Source organism: Crotalus tigris, unplaced genomic scaffold (genome assembly GCF_016545835.1).
Source record: "Crotalus tigris isolate CLP2741 ecotype Arizona unplaced genomic scaffold, ASM1654583v1 scf7180000024339.11422700, whole genome shotgun sequence".
Taxonomy (NCBI): Eukaryota; Metazoa; Chordata; class Lepidosauria; order Squamata; family Viperidae; genus Crotalus; species Crotalus tigris.
This window is the reverse complement of record NW_024100509.1, coordinates 9079124-9092381: the sequence shown is the minus strand read 5'-3', so window position 1 is coordinate 9092381 and position 13258 is coordinate 9079124. Positions and strand designations below refer to the sequence as shown.

Here is a 13258-nt window from a genome sequence, read left to right as displayed (position 1 = left end):
TGAACACAGTCTGATCATGGTGAATGCCTACTAAGATTTACTTGTCAAGGATTTATATGAAGACAGACATCATAAAATATTACTTGATTTTACTTGACTACTGGGTGCTCCCTTTGTTCTTATAAAAAGCGAAGTTAAGAACTAATTTGTTTAAGATTTCAGCATCAATTTAACATGAAACTGATGTATAGAAGAATGCAAGACTGTTGTTCAATCATTTCCATGCCTTTTGAGTAAACTGATGTTTCAGAGGTTTCTAATTTTCCAATAACCAGCTTACCTGATTCTTGTCTAAGTGATTTCAATTCATTATTGCTGATGCTAAACTCTTTGGATAACATGTGCTGGGTTACATTCACTTCTTTTCTTTCACTACAACACTTAAAGATACGAGATTCCACCAGTGCTGCCAGAGTCTGGTACATCTTCCTTTTTGTCCATTCCGGGAGAATATAAAGTAGCATCTCTGTAGTGAATGTCACACCAATGACAGCTGCACATTTCACCACCATTTGCTCTGAAGGATTCATATTGTCCAGTGCAGCCAGAGCAATGCCTAACCACAAAGAAAGTCAAATTTTATCTTAAAATCTGCAGAAGCAACATTTAGGTATAGTGAGTTTACATTGCAGAGATTAAAAGACAATTGCAGAGATACACTAATAGAGAAAATTTTATTAAAAATATAGGATGCTACCCTTTGTTACAAGGAAATTCCCAGAACAGGATATCTGGGAGGAGGGTTAATCTAACAGTGTCTGTCTGTCTGTCTGTCTGTCTGTCTGTCTGTCTGTCTGTCTATCTATCTATCTATCTATCTATCTATCTATCATCTATCTATCTATCATTTATTTATCCATCATCCATCCATCCATCCATCCATCCATCCATCTATAGAAGACATTATTATGTGATGAAAGAACTGCCCCCTTTTTACATGTGTTAATTTCATATGACCATAAAAGGGTGAATGTCATAATGCCATCTTGACGTTTGCACTTTTAATAGTTTTTACACCCCTTCCTCCCAAAATACCCATATTCCAAAACACATCCTTCTCTGTGATAACTCTCAAGTATTAGAATACTTCTGTCATAATCACTCCTAGCCCTTCTCTTTGTTAGACTTGACTAGACTAGTTCCCTCAATTGTTCAACAGATGGTTTAGCCAGTGGTGGGATTCAAATATGTGAACAACCAGTTCTCTGGGTGGATGCCACTTCTAGAAGTCCATTCTGGGCCTGGGCAACAAAAAAATTAGTTATTGGTTTTGCCGAACTGGTGCGAACTGGCTGAATCCCACCACTGGGTTTAGCCTTCAGACCCTTATCATTTTTGTTGCTCTTCTCTATACTCTTTCTAGGGTTTCAACATCTTTTTGTATCATGGTGACCAGAATTGGCTATGGTATTTCATCAGTGCAGTATAAAGTGATACTATCACTTCACATGATCTTGAAACTATCACTCTGTTGATTCAACCTAGAGCTGCTTTTTTGGCAACTGCAGAACATAGCTTTGCTTGATTTTCTTTTTTTCCAATAATATTCTCTTTGCCAATCTTGAATTGATATAATTCTTATTAGTTTAAAAGATAACAGTTAAATATAAAGATTTTTCTAAAATTTCTACAAATAATAATCACATCAATATCATGCTTCTTTTCTATCTGGTTATCTTGGTTGCCTCATCATAAATCCTGTTTACAATTCTTATTTAAATTAGTTTTCGCTACAATGTTCAAAACATTCTTACTGGTTAAGATTTTCTCAAGATTAATTACATTTAAATATTTAAATCTATTTTCATACAGGCCATCTCAACACTTTTACATTTCTCATATCTTAAAAAGTAAAAAAAAAAAGACAAAAAAAACAAAACAAAAAAAGAAGAGAGAAAAAAAGAGAGAAAATAATAAGAAAATAATATACAATTTGAAATACATATCCCTATTAAACTAATATATATTTATTTCAAAAAATTTTCTGGTTTTTTACCCATAATTAAACATATGTTTAATCTTTAGATGTTCCATTTAATAAATCCAATCATGTAATCTTTTAACTCTATGCAAAACATTCTTTTTAAATTATCCTTTGGAATTTTCTTAAAGTCAATTACATTTAAACATCTAAAACATTTCCTTTATATTGACCATCCCAAACATTTTTATATTTCTCATATCAAAAAACAAAGTAAAAAAAAGAGAAAAGAAAGAATACTATATTACTTGGGGGGGGGGGTCATCCCTCTTAAGCTAAAATCTTTCTATTTCTTCAACCATATTCAAACAAGTGTTTAATTTTTAAACATTCCCTCTGATACATCCCATCATCTAATTCCTCAATTCTCACTTTAGCCCTCTTCTTTTGCCAAACATCTTTCCCAATCAATATATTCCGCTGAATCGAAGAGTCTTTCCATAATTCTGCAAATGTTATTGTAGATATAAGAGGCAAATCAAGCAACATGTCTTTGTAAAAAAATTTTGCCCTTTCATATTCATTGAAGATCCTGTCTTTTATTTCTCTCTTAGTTTCTTTCATCATCCCTTGTCTCCTCATTTCTTGTGGTACTCTCAACAGCTCTGCAATCCATTCTGTCAAATCCTCAGATTAATTTTGTGGTCTTAAGAGTACAAGTTATCTTTTCCATGTCCAATGTTTCTTGTAAGTCCTTCTCCACTTGAGTCAAGTCATATTTCCTTACATTATTAGGTTCCATCTTTAAATCTCTTTCCTCCAATTTATATTTAGTTATTTGATTTATCTGCTCCCTCTCTATTATTATCCTCTGGGAGTTTTTTTGGCCATGAAGTCAAATTGGAGATGAATTCATGTATACTTTCAAAATTATTTTTAATTTCCTCATGGTTTAAGATCATTGTTGTTTGAATTAGTTGCATTATCTCATACATCTCCTCCTGGAAAGTATTTGTTTTTTTCTTTTTTTGGTATATAGGATTAAGATTAGGGTTGGGGTTGGGTTTTTTCCAAGTAACATTCTCAATATTTAGCAAACATGTCTGGGTTCAAACAATAATAAAAATAGTTAATTATCATAAACAATATGTTAATTAATCACTCAATAGCCTTCTTCTCGCTAATATATATTCAAAATTACATATCACATTCCTTTCTCTCTAATTCGTCTTTCTAGCCATTGGTAGAAATGATCCCATGTTCTAAAGTACACTGAATCTTCTTTCTCTTTTATCTTTAAAGTCAATCTGTCTGTTTCTGCACACTCTAAAATTTTCTTAATTAATTCTTCTTCAGTTAGTAAATTTTCATTTTTCCAATGTTGGGCAAATACAATCCTTCCTGCAGTTAATATGTGTAGAATTAGATATATACAGTCTTCCTCATAATTGCTCCTATTAATCCTAACAAAAATAATTCTGGCTTAAAGTCTATTTGTTTTTTAGTCATTTTCTCCAACCATAAATGTATTTTAACCCAAACCCTTTTTGCTTTAAGGCATGTCCACCAGATATGATAATAAGTACCTGGTCTTTGTTTGCATTTCCAAAAGTTATTTGAAGTATTTTTAAACATTTTTGCTAATCTCACTGGTGTCATATGCCATCTGTAAAACATTTTATATAAGTTTTCTTTATATGCCACTGCTTTAGTTAGTTTAATATTTCTTTCCCATAACTTTTGCCAATCTTCTAATTTTATATTATATCCAAAGTTATTTGCCCATGTTGTCAGTTTCTTTACTTGTTCTCCCTCCATCTTTAAATTTAACAGAAATCTATAGAATTTCTTAATCAACTTTTCATCTGTTTTTAGCAGTATCTGATCAAATTCTGTCTGTTCTTTATAAAATCCCATTGTTTTAACATCTTTTTCATATCTTGTTTGGATGTGCAGATATGGCCACCATGCTAGATCAATACCTTGTTCTTGTAGATCTTGTCTGTCTTTCAATTTTCCTTCATTGTCCAAAATATTTTTATAAGTCACAACTTTATCATAGTTAATTAAATTTAGGCAAGCAAAAGCTTCCATTGTTGAAAGCCATTCAGGTATCTTAATATAATTTTTTTCTTTTATTTTTTCCCATTCTGAAAGAAGTACATTCCTTATAAAATGGTTTTGAAAGTATCTATGTATTTTATTCTTCCCATACCACAGAAAAGCATGCTAACCAATTTGTAGGTCATGCCCCTCTAGGTACAATAGTCTTTTATCTCTAAGCATTATCCATTCTTTAAGCCATGTTAGAATAGATGCTTGGTAGTATAACTTCCAGTCCGGCAGTCCAAATCCTCCACTTTCTTTCACTTCTTGTAGCATTTTCACTTTAATTCTAGATTTTTTTCCTTGCCAGATAAATTTCAATATTATTGTATTCAGTTCATCAAAAAAGGCTTTCCCCATCCTTACAAGAATCATTTGAAATAAAAAGAGTATTTTTGGTAAGATATTCATTTTCACTGTTGCTATTCTCCCCAACATTGAAAGTTGGAAGTTTTTCCACTTTTCCAAATCCAAATTTTATTTGTTTTAGCAGTCTTACATAGTTATCTTCTTTTATTGTTACACATCTTGCTGTTAGATAAATTCCCAAATATTTAACATTTTTTAACTATTTGAAGATTTGTTTTTTGTTAGTTGATTTTTTTTGTTTTTCTGTTAGATTCTTTGTTAGCACTTTAGTATTTTCTCTGTTTATTGTCAACCCTGCCGCTTCTCCAAATTTTTCTATTTTCTCCAGAAGTTTGGTGCTTGTTTCCAATGGATCTTCCAATATGAAAACCAAATCATCTGCAAATGCTTGTAGTTTATATTTTTCATCTTTTATCTCCAGTCCTTTAATTTCTATATCTTGTCTAATGTTTCTATTCAGTATTTCCAATGTTAGTATAAATAGTAATAGAGATAGAGGGCATCCCTGTCTTGTGCCCTTTTTAATATTGAAGTTTTCTGTAAGATTTCCATTTATAATTATTTTGGCTGTTTGTTTACAATAAATTGTTTTGATTACATATATAAAGTTTTTTCCGAAGTCCATTTCTACAAATTGCTGAAGCATAAATTGTCAGCTTACATTGTCAAATGCTTTCTGTGCATCAAAGCCATCTGTTTCCCTGAATGAATTTCATAGTACTCTAACACATCAAGAATCATTCTGAAATTATTTTTTATCTGTTTTTAGGTTGAAAACCATTTTGGTCTGTATGTATAAATTTGATCAAAAATTTATTTAGTCTTTCTGCCATTATTGAGGCAAAGATTTTGTAATCTACATTTAATAGTAATATTGGTCTAAAAAAATTTATTTGTGTTAAATCAGAGTCTTCTTTAGACATTAAAGTAATATTGGCTTCAGTCCATGTATTTGGTATTTTAGCCTCCAGGAGAATTTCATTACACCAGTGGTTCTCAACCTTTTTAATGCCGTGACCCCCAACCGATCGTAAGTTGAGGACTACTCAACCAGTCGTTAAGTCGAGGACTACTCAACTGGTGCAGCACTGTTTGCAGAATGGGACTTTTGGCAGGCTCAGCAGGGCAGAGATAGCCTGGACAGTCCTATTGGATTTTGAAAGCCAATAGAATTAGAATCTATTCAAGAGAGTCTATTCTATTGGCTTTTAAAAGCCAATAGAATAAAAGGGAGTAGCACAGCTAAGGAAAAGGGGAAAAAATGGCGGACTACGTTGTTTGGTGACCCCTGTGAAATGGTCGTTTGACCCCAAATGGGGTCCCGACCCACAGGTTGAGAACCACTGCATTACACAGTTCTTTCAAGATCAGACTTAGTAATAGTAGTAAAGTTGGAAGGGACCTTGGAGGTCATCTAGTCCAACCCCCTGCTCGGGCAGGAAACCCTACACCATTTCGGACAAATGGCTGTCCAGTCTCTTCTTAAAAACTTCCAGTGTTGGAGCATTTACTGCTTCTGGAGGCAAGCTGTTCCACTGATTAATTGTTCTCACTGTCAGGAAGTTTCTCCTTAGTTCTAGGTTGCTTCTCTCCTTGATGAGTTTCAACCCGTTGCTTCTTGTCCTGCCTTCAGGTGCTTTGGAAAATAGCTTAATTCCCTCTTCTTTATGGCAGCCCCTGAGATATTGGAATACTGCTATCATGTCCCCCCTTGTCCTTCTCTTCGTTAAACTAGACATACCCAATTCTCGCAACCGTTCCTTATATGTTTTAGCCTCCAGTCCCCTAATCATCTTTGTTGCTCTTCTTAATACATCTTGTAGTGATTTATAAAACTCCGCCGGTAATCCATCTGGGCCAGAGTTTTATCCTTTTTTTGCCTTTTTATAGCCTCTATAATCTCCATCATTGATATTTTTCCATTTAATATGTTTCGAATATTCTCTGAAATTTTTGGTAAGTCTACTTTTTTAAAGTACTGCTTATTTTTTCTTTTGGAATTTCCTCTGCCTTATAAAGTATCTCATAGTAATCGTTAATAATTTTTTTAATTGTATCATTTTGAAACTGTAATTCACCTTTTGAATCTTGCAGCTTGTTTATCATTTTTTTTCTCTTTTTCTTTTTTCAGTCTATATGCTAACCATCTCCCCAGCTTGTTGGCATTTTCAAAGAAGTCCTGTTTGGGACTTCCGGTGGATCTGCGCGTGCGATGGCGGCTACTTTGTAGCCGTCCTCCTGGGTAAGTGTATTGAATCGCTATGAACAGCGGACATCAGCTGTTCAGTGGTTCAAAATCCCCCTCCCGGGCAAAGGGGGGGAAGAGGGTTGTCTGAATAGTGGTAGAGCCCCTTATGCACCCCCAATGTTTTTTTGGGGGGGTGAAAAGAGTGCTCCCACGGAGTTCAGACTGTCTCCGCTTCCCAGCTGCTTTTGTCCCTTGGGACAAAACAAGCCGCTGCAACCACCTCCACGATTAAAGAGATCTGGTGAGTTTTTCTTAGAAGCGGACAGAGTTGACTAGAGGATTTAGCTTTTGCTTTCTTTGATTTTACTTGGATTTTAAGTTTAAAGACTTACTTTTATGTTTATATTCCCTCTTTTTATTTTTTATTTTTTGCTGAAAGGGAAAGTAAAATGGCGATCGGCAGGCTTAGATCTTCGCTGAGGTTTTGACTTTTTTTTTTCCCTTTGGGAAGGTAGAATAGCGATCGGCAGGCTTTTTGGTGTTTTTTTCCCCTTTCCCTTTTCTTTTCTTTCTTTCTTTTTTCTTTTTAATGATTGGAATGGATGTTTTATTTTTTTCTTTTGTTGAAAGGGAAAGTAAAATGGCGATTGGCAAGCCTTTTGGTTTTTTGGGGGGGGAAGCTAGAATGGCGATCGGCAAGCTTTTTGGTGTTTTTTTATTATTATTATCCTTTTCCTTTTTTTTAATGATTGGAACGGAATGTGCATTTGACTTTGATGTTGGGTTTGGATTTTAGAAGCATTATTATTTTTGTTTAACTTCTTTGTTTTGCTTTTTGTATTTTTTTAAAAAATGGAATGGGTTTTTTTTATTTAATTACTTTTTTTTCAAAAAGTAAAATAGCGATCGGCAAGCCTTTCGGTTTTTGGGGGGGGAAGGTAGAATGGCGATCGGCAGGCTTTTTGGTGTTTTTTTTATTCTTTTCTTTTTTTTAATGATTGGAACGGAATGTGGATTTGATTTTGATGTTGGGTTTGGATTTTAGAAGCATTATTATTTTTGTTTAACTTCTTCATTTTGCCTTTTGTATTTTTAAAAAATGGAATGGATTTTTTTTATTTAATTACTTTTTTCTTCTTTCCTTTTCTTTTTTTAACTCCTTTCTTTTTATTATAATGATTTCCTTTTGAAGGATTTTTTGATTTTTTGGGGAGTTAATCTCTCTTTTTCTTTTGTTTAATTTTTGTAACTTTTAAGAAGGAGTAAAGATTTTATAGTTCCTAAGGTGGTTTCTTCTCCTGCAATCTTATCAGTACAATAACTTAAAGTTCTCCTCCTTTCCCAGTATTATCTGTGATCTTTTTTTGAAGGATTTTTTGATTTTTTTGGAGATAATTTCTTTTTTTCTTTTGTTTAATTTTTAAGAAGGAGTAAAGATTTTTCTAAGATGGTTCCAAAGTGTTCAGTATCTTTTTGTTATAATGATCTCCTTTTGAAGGATTTTTTGAATTTTTTTTGGACTTAATTTTTCTTTTTCTTTTGTTTATTTTTTTTAATTTTTAAGAAGGAATAAAGATTTTTTTTTAAGATGGCTCCAAAGCATCCAGTAATTCCTACAGCTCCTAAAGTGGCTTCTTCTTCAGTGTTATCATCAGTGCAACAATCTAAATCAATAGCTTCACCTTCTTCCTTGGTACAGCCAACAATTGTGAAGGATTTACAAGATATGATGGGAAATGTCATATCTCAAATTAGGGCAGAAATGAAAGAGATTTTAGAGGAAAATAATAAGATTTTGAGGCAAGACATAGTTTTGGCTCTAAAAGGAGTTGCCTCTGTTCTTGAAAAGCTGAACTCTTGTGTAGAAGAGGTAGAAGAAAAAGTGGAATTGATGGAGGGAAAATTTGAAAGCATGGAAAAAGAAATGGAAAATGAGATTCTTATGCTTCAATATAGACAAATGGAATATGCTTTAAGAATCAGAGGTTTGGGAGAGTCTGTGCAAGGAGATCTGAGAGAGATGGTTGCAAAGGACTTTGCTGTGATTTTGAATAAAGAAAAAGAGGAAATACTTAGTGAAATTGAAAAATTATTTAGAGTTAACTCTGCAGTGGCAGTGCAAAAGAATTTGCCAAGAGATGTGGTAATTTACTTTGGGAAAAAATCCCTGCGCAACGAAATTATACAAGCTTTTTATAAGAAGAGATTTCAAATTGCTTCACAAGATGTTATAATTCTAAAGGAGATCCCATCTAAAATTTTAAGAAGAAGAAAGGAGTTTGCTTTTTTAGCAGATGAACTTAAAAAGAGACGTATTTTATTCAGATGGGATGTTCCGATTGGAATGGTGGTGAATTACCTGGGGATATGTTATAGACTTAATACTGTTTCTCAAGCAAAAGACTTTTATACTTCGGTCCTGGGGGTATGTTCATCGCCATTTATTAAGCTTAAAGCTTTGGAAGAAAAGAAGCTAGAATTGCAGTCTGAAGAGCCTATACTTATGAAAATTGGGAAACCTCAGTTTGAGGGGCCTCAACAAGTTGAGATGGATGAGCAGAGGATAACTTGTGCAACATATAATTGTAAAGAAAAGGAGCAACAGAAGAAGGTTAAGGAAGCCTCACAACTATTGGTTTCTGAATCTGCAGGAGAAATAGGATTTATAAATTTTTTGGAGCAACCTTTAAGGGTAGAATTGCAGTCTGAAGAGCCTATATTAATGAAAAATGGAAAATCTCAGTCTGAGGGGCCTCAACAAGTCGAGATGAAGGAGCAGAGGACAACTCGTGCAACATATAATCGTAAAGAAAAAGAGCAACAGAAGAAGGAGTTTAAGGAAGTCTCACAAGTATTGGCTCCTGAGTCTGCGGGAGAAGCAGGATTTATAAACTTTTTGGAGCTACCTTTAAGGGCAGATTTCAAAGCACTTCTTTCGAGATTTATGGAAAAGAGAGACTGATAAGGATGAAGATCGAATGAAAATTCTAGATAAGAAGTTCAAGTTTAAGTACTTAGTTTAAGTATTTAAAAGAGGACTGAGTCTGTGGGAGAAGTAAGATTTACAAACTTTTTGGAGTTAGCTTTAAGGGTAGTTTTTAAAGCATTGGTTTATGGACAAGAGAGACTGATAAGGAATGTGTTTATTGTGGATGGAATTTGTTATTGATAAAGATCTAAATCTGTATAAGGGAATTTTAATGGTTTATGGACAAGAGAGATTGATAAGGAATGTGTTTATTGTGGATGGAATTTGTTATTGGTAAAGATTTAAATGTGTATAAGGGAATTCTAATGTTTTAAGTAATGTTCAAATTTGTGTTTTGGAGGGAGTTTATAAAGAATGATGGATAATAATATAAGTATGATATGAAAATGTTTAGAGTATATTATAATGTGTTTAATGATTGGGTTTTTTTATTATTATTATTATTATTTTTAAGAGAAGATAACTTGTTTAATTAAATGTACCTAGATTTGTTTAGGATTTATATGTCTTTTAAGTTTTTTGTTTTTGTTTTTGTTTTGTTAGGAGAGAAGATTATGGAGATTGAATGAAAATCTTAGATAAGAAGTTTAAGTTTAAGTATTTAGTTTAAAGTATTTAAAGAGTATTTAGTTTTAATGGTATTTTTTGTTTGAGGATAAAGAAAGAGGGAGAGATTAGATTTTTTATTGTAGGTATAGATATTCAAAGAAACTAATGTTTAAATTTGTGTTTTGGAGGGAGTTTATGATATTAGAAAATGTTTAGAGTATATTATAATGTGTTTAATGATTGTAATTTTTATTTTTTAGATTAATTTAATGTATTTAGATTTGTTTAGGATTTATATCTGTTTTAAGTTTTTCTTTTCTTTTTCTGAAAAATTTTAAGTAAGCCTGTATTCAGCTCTGGGAAGGTTGGGGGAGGGTTTGGGAGGTTTGGGGTGGTGGGGGAGGGTATGGGAGGGTGGGGGGGTTTGGGGAGGGGATTTGTTTTGTAAAATTTAAAAAACTTTCAATAAAAAAAGAAGTCCTGTTTGGCCCTTTTAATCTGTTGAGCCATTATTTCCATCTCAGCTAAATTTAATTTATGTTTTATTATCTCCATTTGTTTCTTAAGTATTTTCTTTTGTGGATCTATTTGTAATTCTGATTCTAACTTTCTGAATTCTTTCTTCAACTTTAACTGTTGTTTCTTTTCTTTATTCTTTTTAATGATATAAGTTATGGCCAACCCTCTGAAATATGCTTTAGCCATATTCCACACATTTTGAAGCGATGTTTCTTCTTTCTTGTTTATTTTGAATAAAAAATCCATTTTCTTTTTCACTAATTGTAAAAATTCTTTTTCTTTCAATGTAGATTTATTCAAGGACCACCTTAGTTTTTTCTTAGTTCCTCTCCAAGTCATCTTTATTGGATTATGATCTGCCCACACATTAATTTCTATCTCAATTTCTTGTATCATCGTATTAAGTTCCAAAGATGTCCATATCATATCAATTCTAGACCATGATTTATGTCTATTTGAGTAAAATGTATATTGTAGTTTCTTTGGATTTTTTTTCTCTCCATATACCTTGGATACAGAGTTCTTCCGTCATTTTTAAAAACGCTTTATATATATTTCCTCCTTTTCTCCCTTTTGTAGTCCAAAGTTCCATCTGTTATTGCATTAAAGTCTCCCATTATACAAAGATTTTGATAGTTTAAATCTAATATTTTATATAGTTTTTGGTAAAATTGTTCTTGTTTATCATTTGATGCATATATTGCTACCATCAGTATCTGGTTTTGATCCATCATTATTTCCACCATTAATATTCTCCCCTCTTCATGCGCATAGATTTGTTTGGGTTTCATCATTTCTTTAATGTATAAAGCTATTCATCTTCTCTTTTGAAGTGCTAACACAAAGTGAAGTTTATCAATTTTTGGTTGTTCTAACAACTTATAATGTTGTCTCTTAATGTGTGTTTCTTGAAGACAAATTATATCCATTTTTAATTTTTGTAATCATGTAAAGATTTTTTTCCTTTTTGAAGGAGAATTTAGTCCATTTATATTCATTGACAGAATCCCACTCTCCTCCATCTCTTTCAGTTATATCTAGGTCTTAATCTTCTAGTCAATCTTATCTGACTCTGATCTCTTGGTCTTGCTCCTTCTTCTGTATATGTGTTTTTAATTTCTTCCTCCTCTCTTGGTTTGACTGCTCCTTCTACTGCCATTTCTTTCTGTTTCTTTGTTTCTCTCTTTGTATCGGATTCAGGGTCATCTCTTTCCAAAAATGCTCTATGGTTGTCGAAGAATTCCATTGCTTCAAGTGGTGTGTCCAGTCTATATATTTTCATATCCCAGTATATTAAAATCCCTTCTGGAATCAGCCATCTAAAATTCACTCCTTTTTCAATTAATTTCCTAGTTAAAAATAGGTATTCTCTTCGGGATTCTCTTATTCTCCTAGGAATTTGTTTGAGGACTACAATTTCTTTTTCTTTATATTTCAAAGGTTCATCTCTTACTCTTCTCAAAATCTCGTCTCTTATAGATCTTTTAAGGAATCTGACATGTACTTCCCTGGGGACTTTATTTCTTCTAGCATAGTTTGAGTTGACTCGATAGATCTGGTCTAATTCTCCTTCCATTTGCTGTTTCCCAGTTCCTAATGCATCTGCCAATAATTTGAATATCAAGCCTAGGAGATCCTCTTCCTTATGTTCCATTATATTTTGAAATCTTAAAAAGTATGAGGCTCTTTCCATATCGATCCCAGCTATCAAGTCTTCTAGTTCTTTATTTATTTGGATCAACTTCTGATTTTCATCTTTTAAAACTTCTAGTTTCTGGTCAACCTCAGTTGATTTATCTTCTATTTTTTGAATTCTTTGTTGATTATCTGTGATCATCTGTTTAAAATTTTCAAATTGAGAATCTATATTGTTAATTTTTTTATTCATTTTATCAAAATTACTTTTCAACTCCTCATAGTTTCTCGATGTGACCGCCATTTGAGTAGCGATTGCCTCTTGAGTGTCCTTTTGGAAGGTGTTAGTCTTTTCTTGTTGAAGCATTGTATCAATTGATCTCTGATAGACTGGACTTGCAGAAGCCGAAGAGGGAGTAGAAGATCTTTTTTCCCCCAATTTTGGATAAGTTAGTAGCACTCATCTTTATCTTTAAATCATATGTTGTAATCCACCAAGTAAATCAAAATTTATAATCCAATAGGCTCCTAACAAATAGGAGAGGTAAACCAATAAAAATAGTAAAAAGTAAAAAAGAGCAAAGGGGAAAAAAATAGGAGAAAAAAATACCCAAATTTGTGATCCAAAGTATTCTGTTCAGAGGGGTTTCAAGTTATTCACTCTTTCAAAAGAGCTTGTAAAGATTCCAGGTCAAGCTGTATTTGTAATCCAGGGAAGTCTGATGACTTTGAACACAGTTTTTATTTATAATTGTAATCCATCCTGTAAGACAGGGCAATCCAAAAAGAGTCTTTTTTTCCAGCCACAATCTTCAGGACTTTAAAATCCAAGGACACCAAAATGTTTAAACTGTAAGCAATGGCTGGGCATACAGCCAAGTTTTACTCCAACTCAACTCAATAAGATAAAGGCAAAAGAAAAAAGCAAAAACTCAGTTTTGCCACTAGATGTCATTAGATGTCCATTCCCACCATACTTTGA

The 13258-nt window shown here is 32.8% G+C and overlaps 1 protein-coding gene across 1 annotated transcript in view; it reads right to left on the bottom strand.

Moving 5' to 3' along the window:
* ADCY10 (adenylate cyclase 10) overlaps positions 1-13258 on the bottom strand; it is a 212712-nt gene that overhangs the window by 132176 nt on the left and 67278 nt on the right. Inside the window, 1 exon segment of the mRNA XM_039326127.1 lies at positions 281-556. Coding sequence (XP_039182061.1) covers positions 281-556 — 276 coding nt within the window.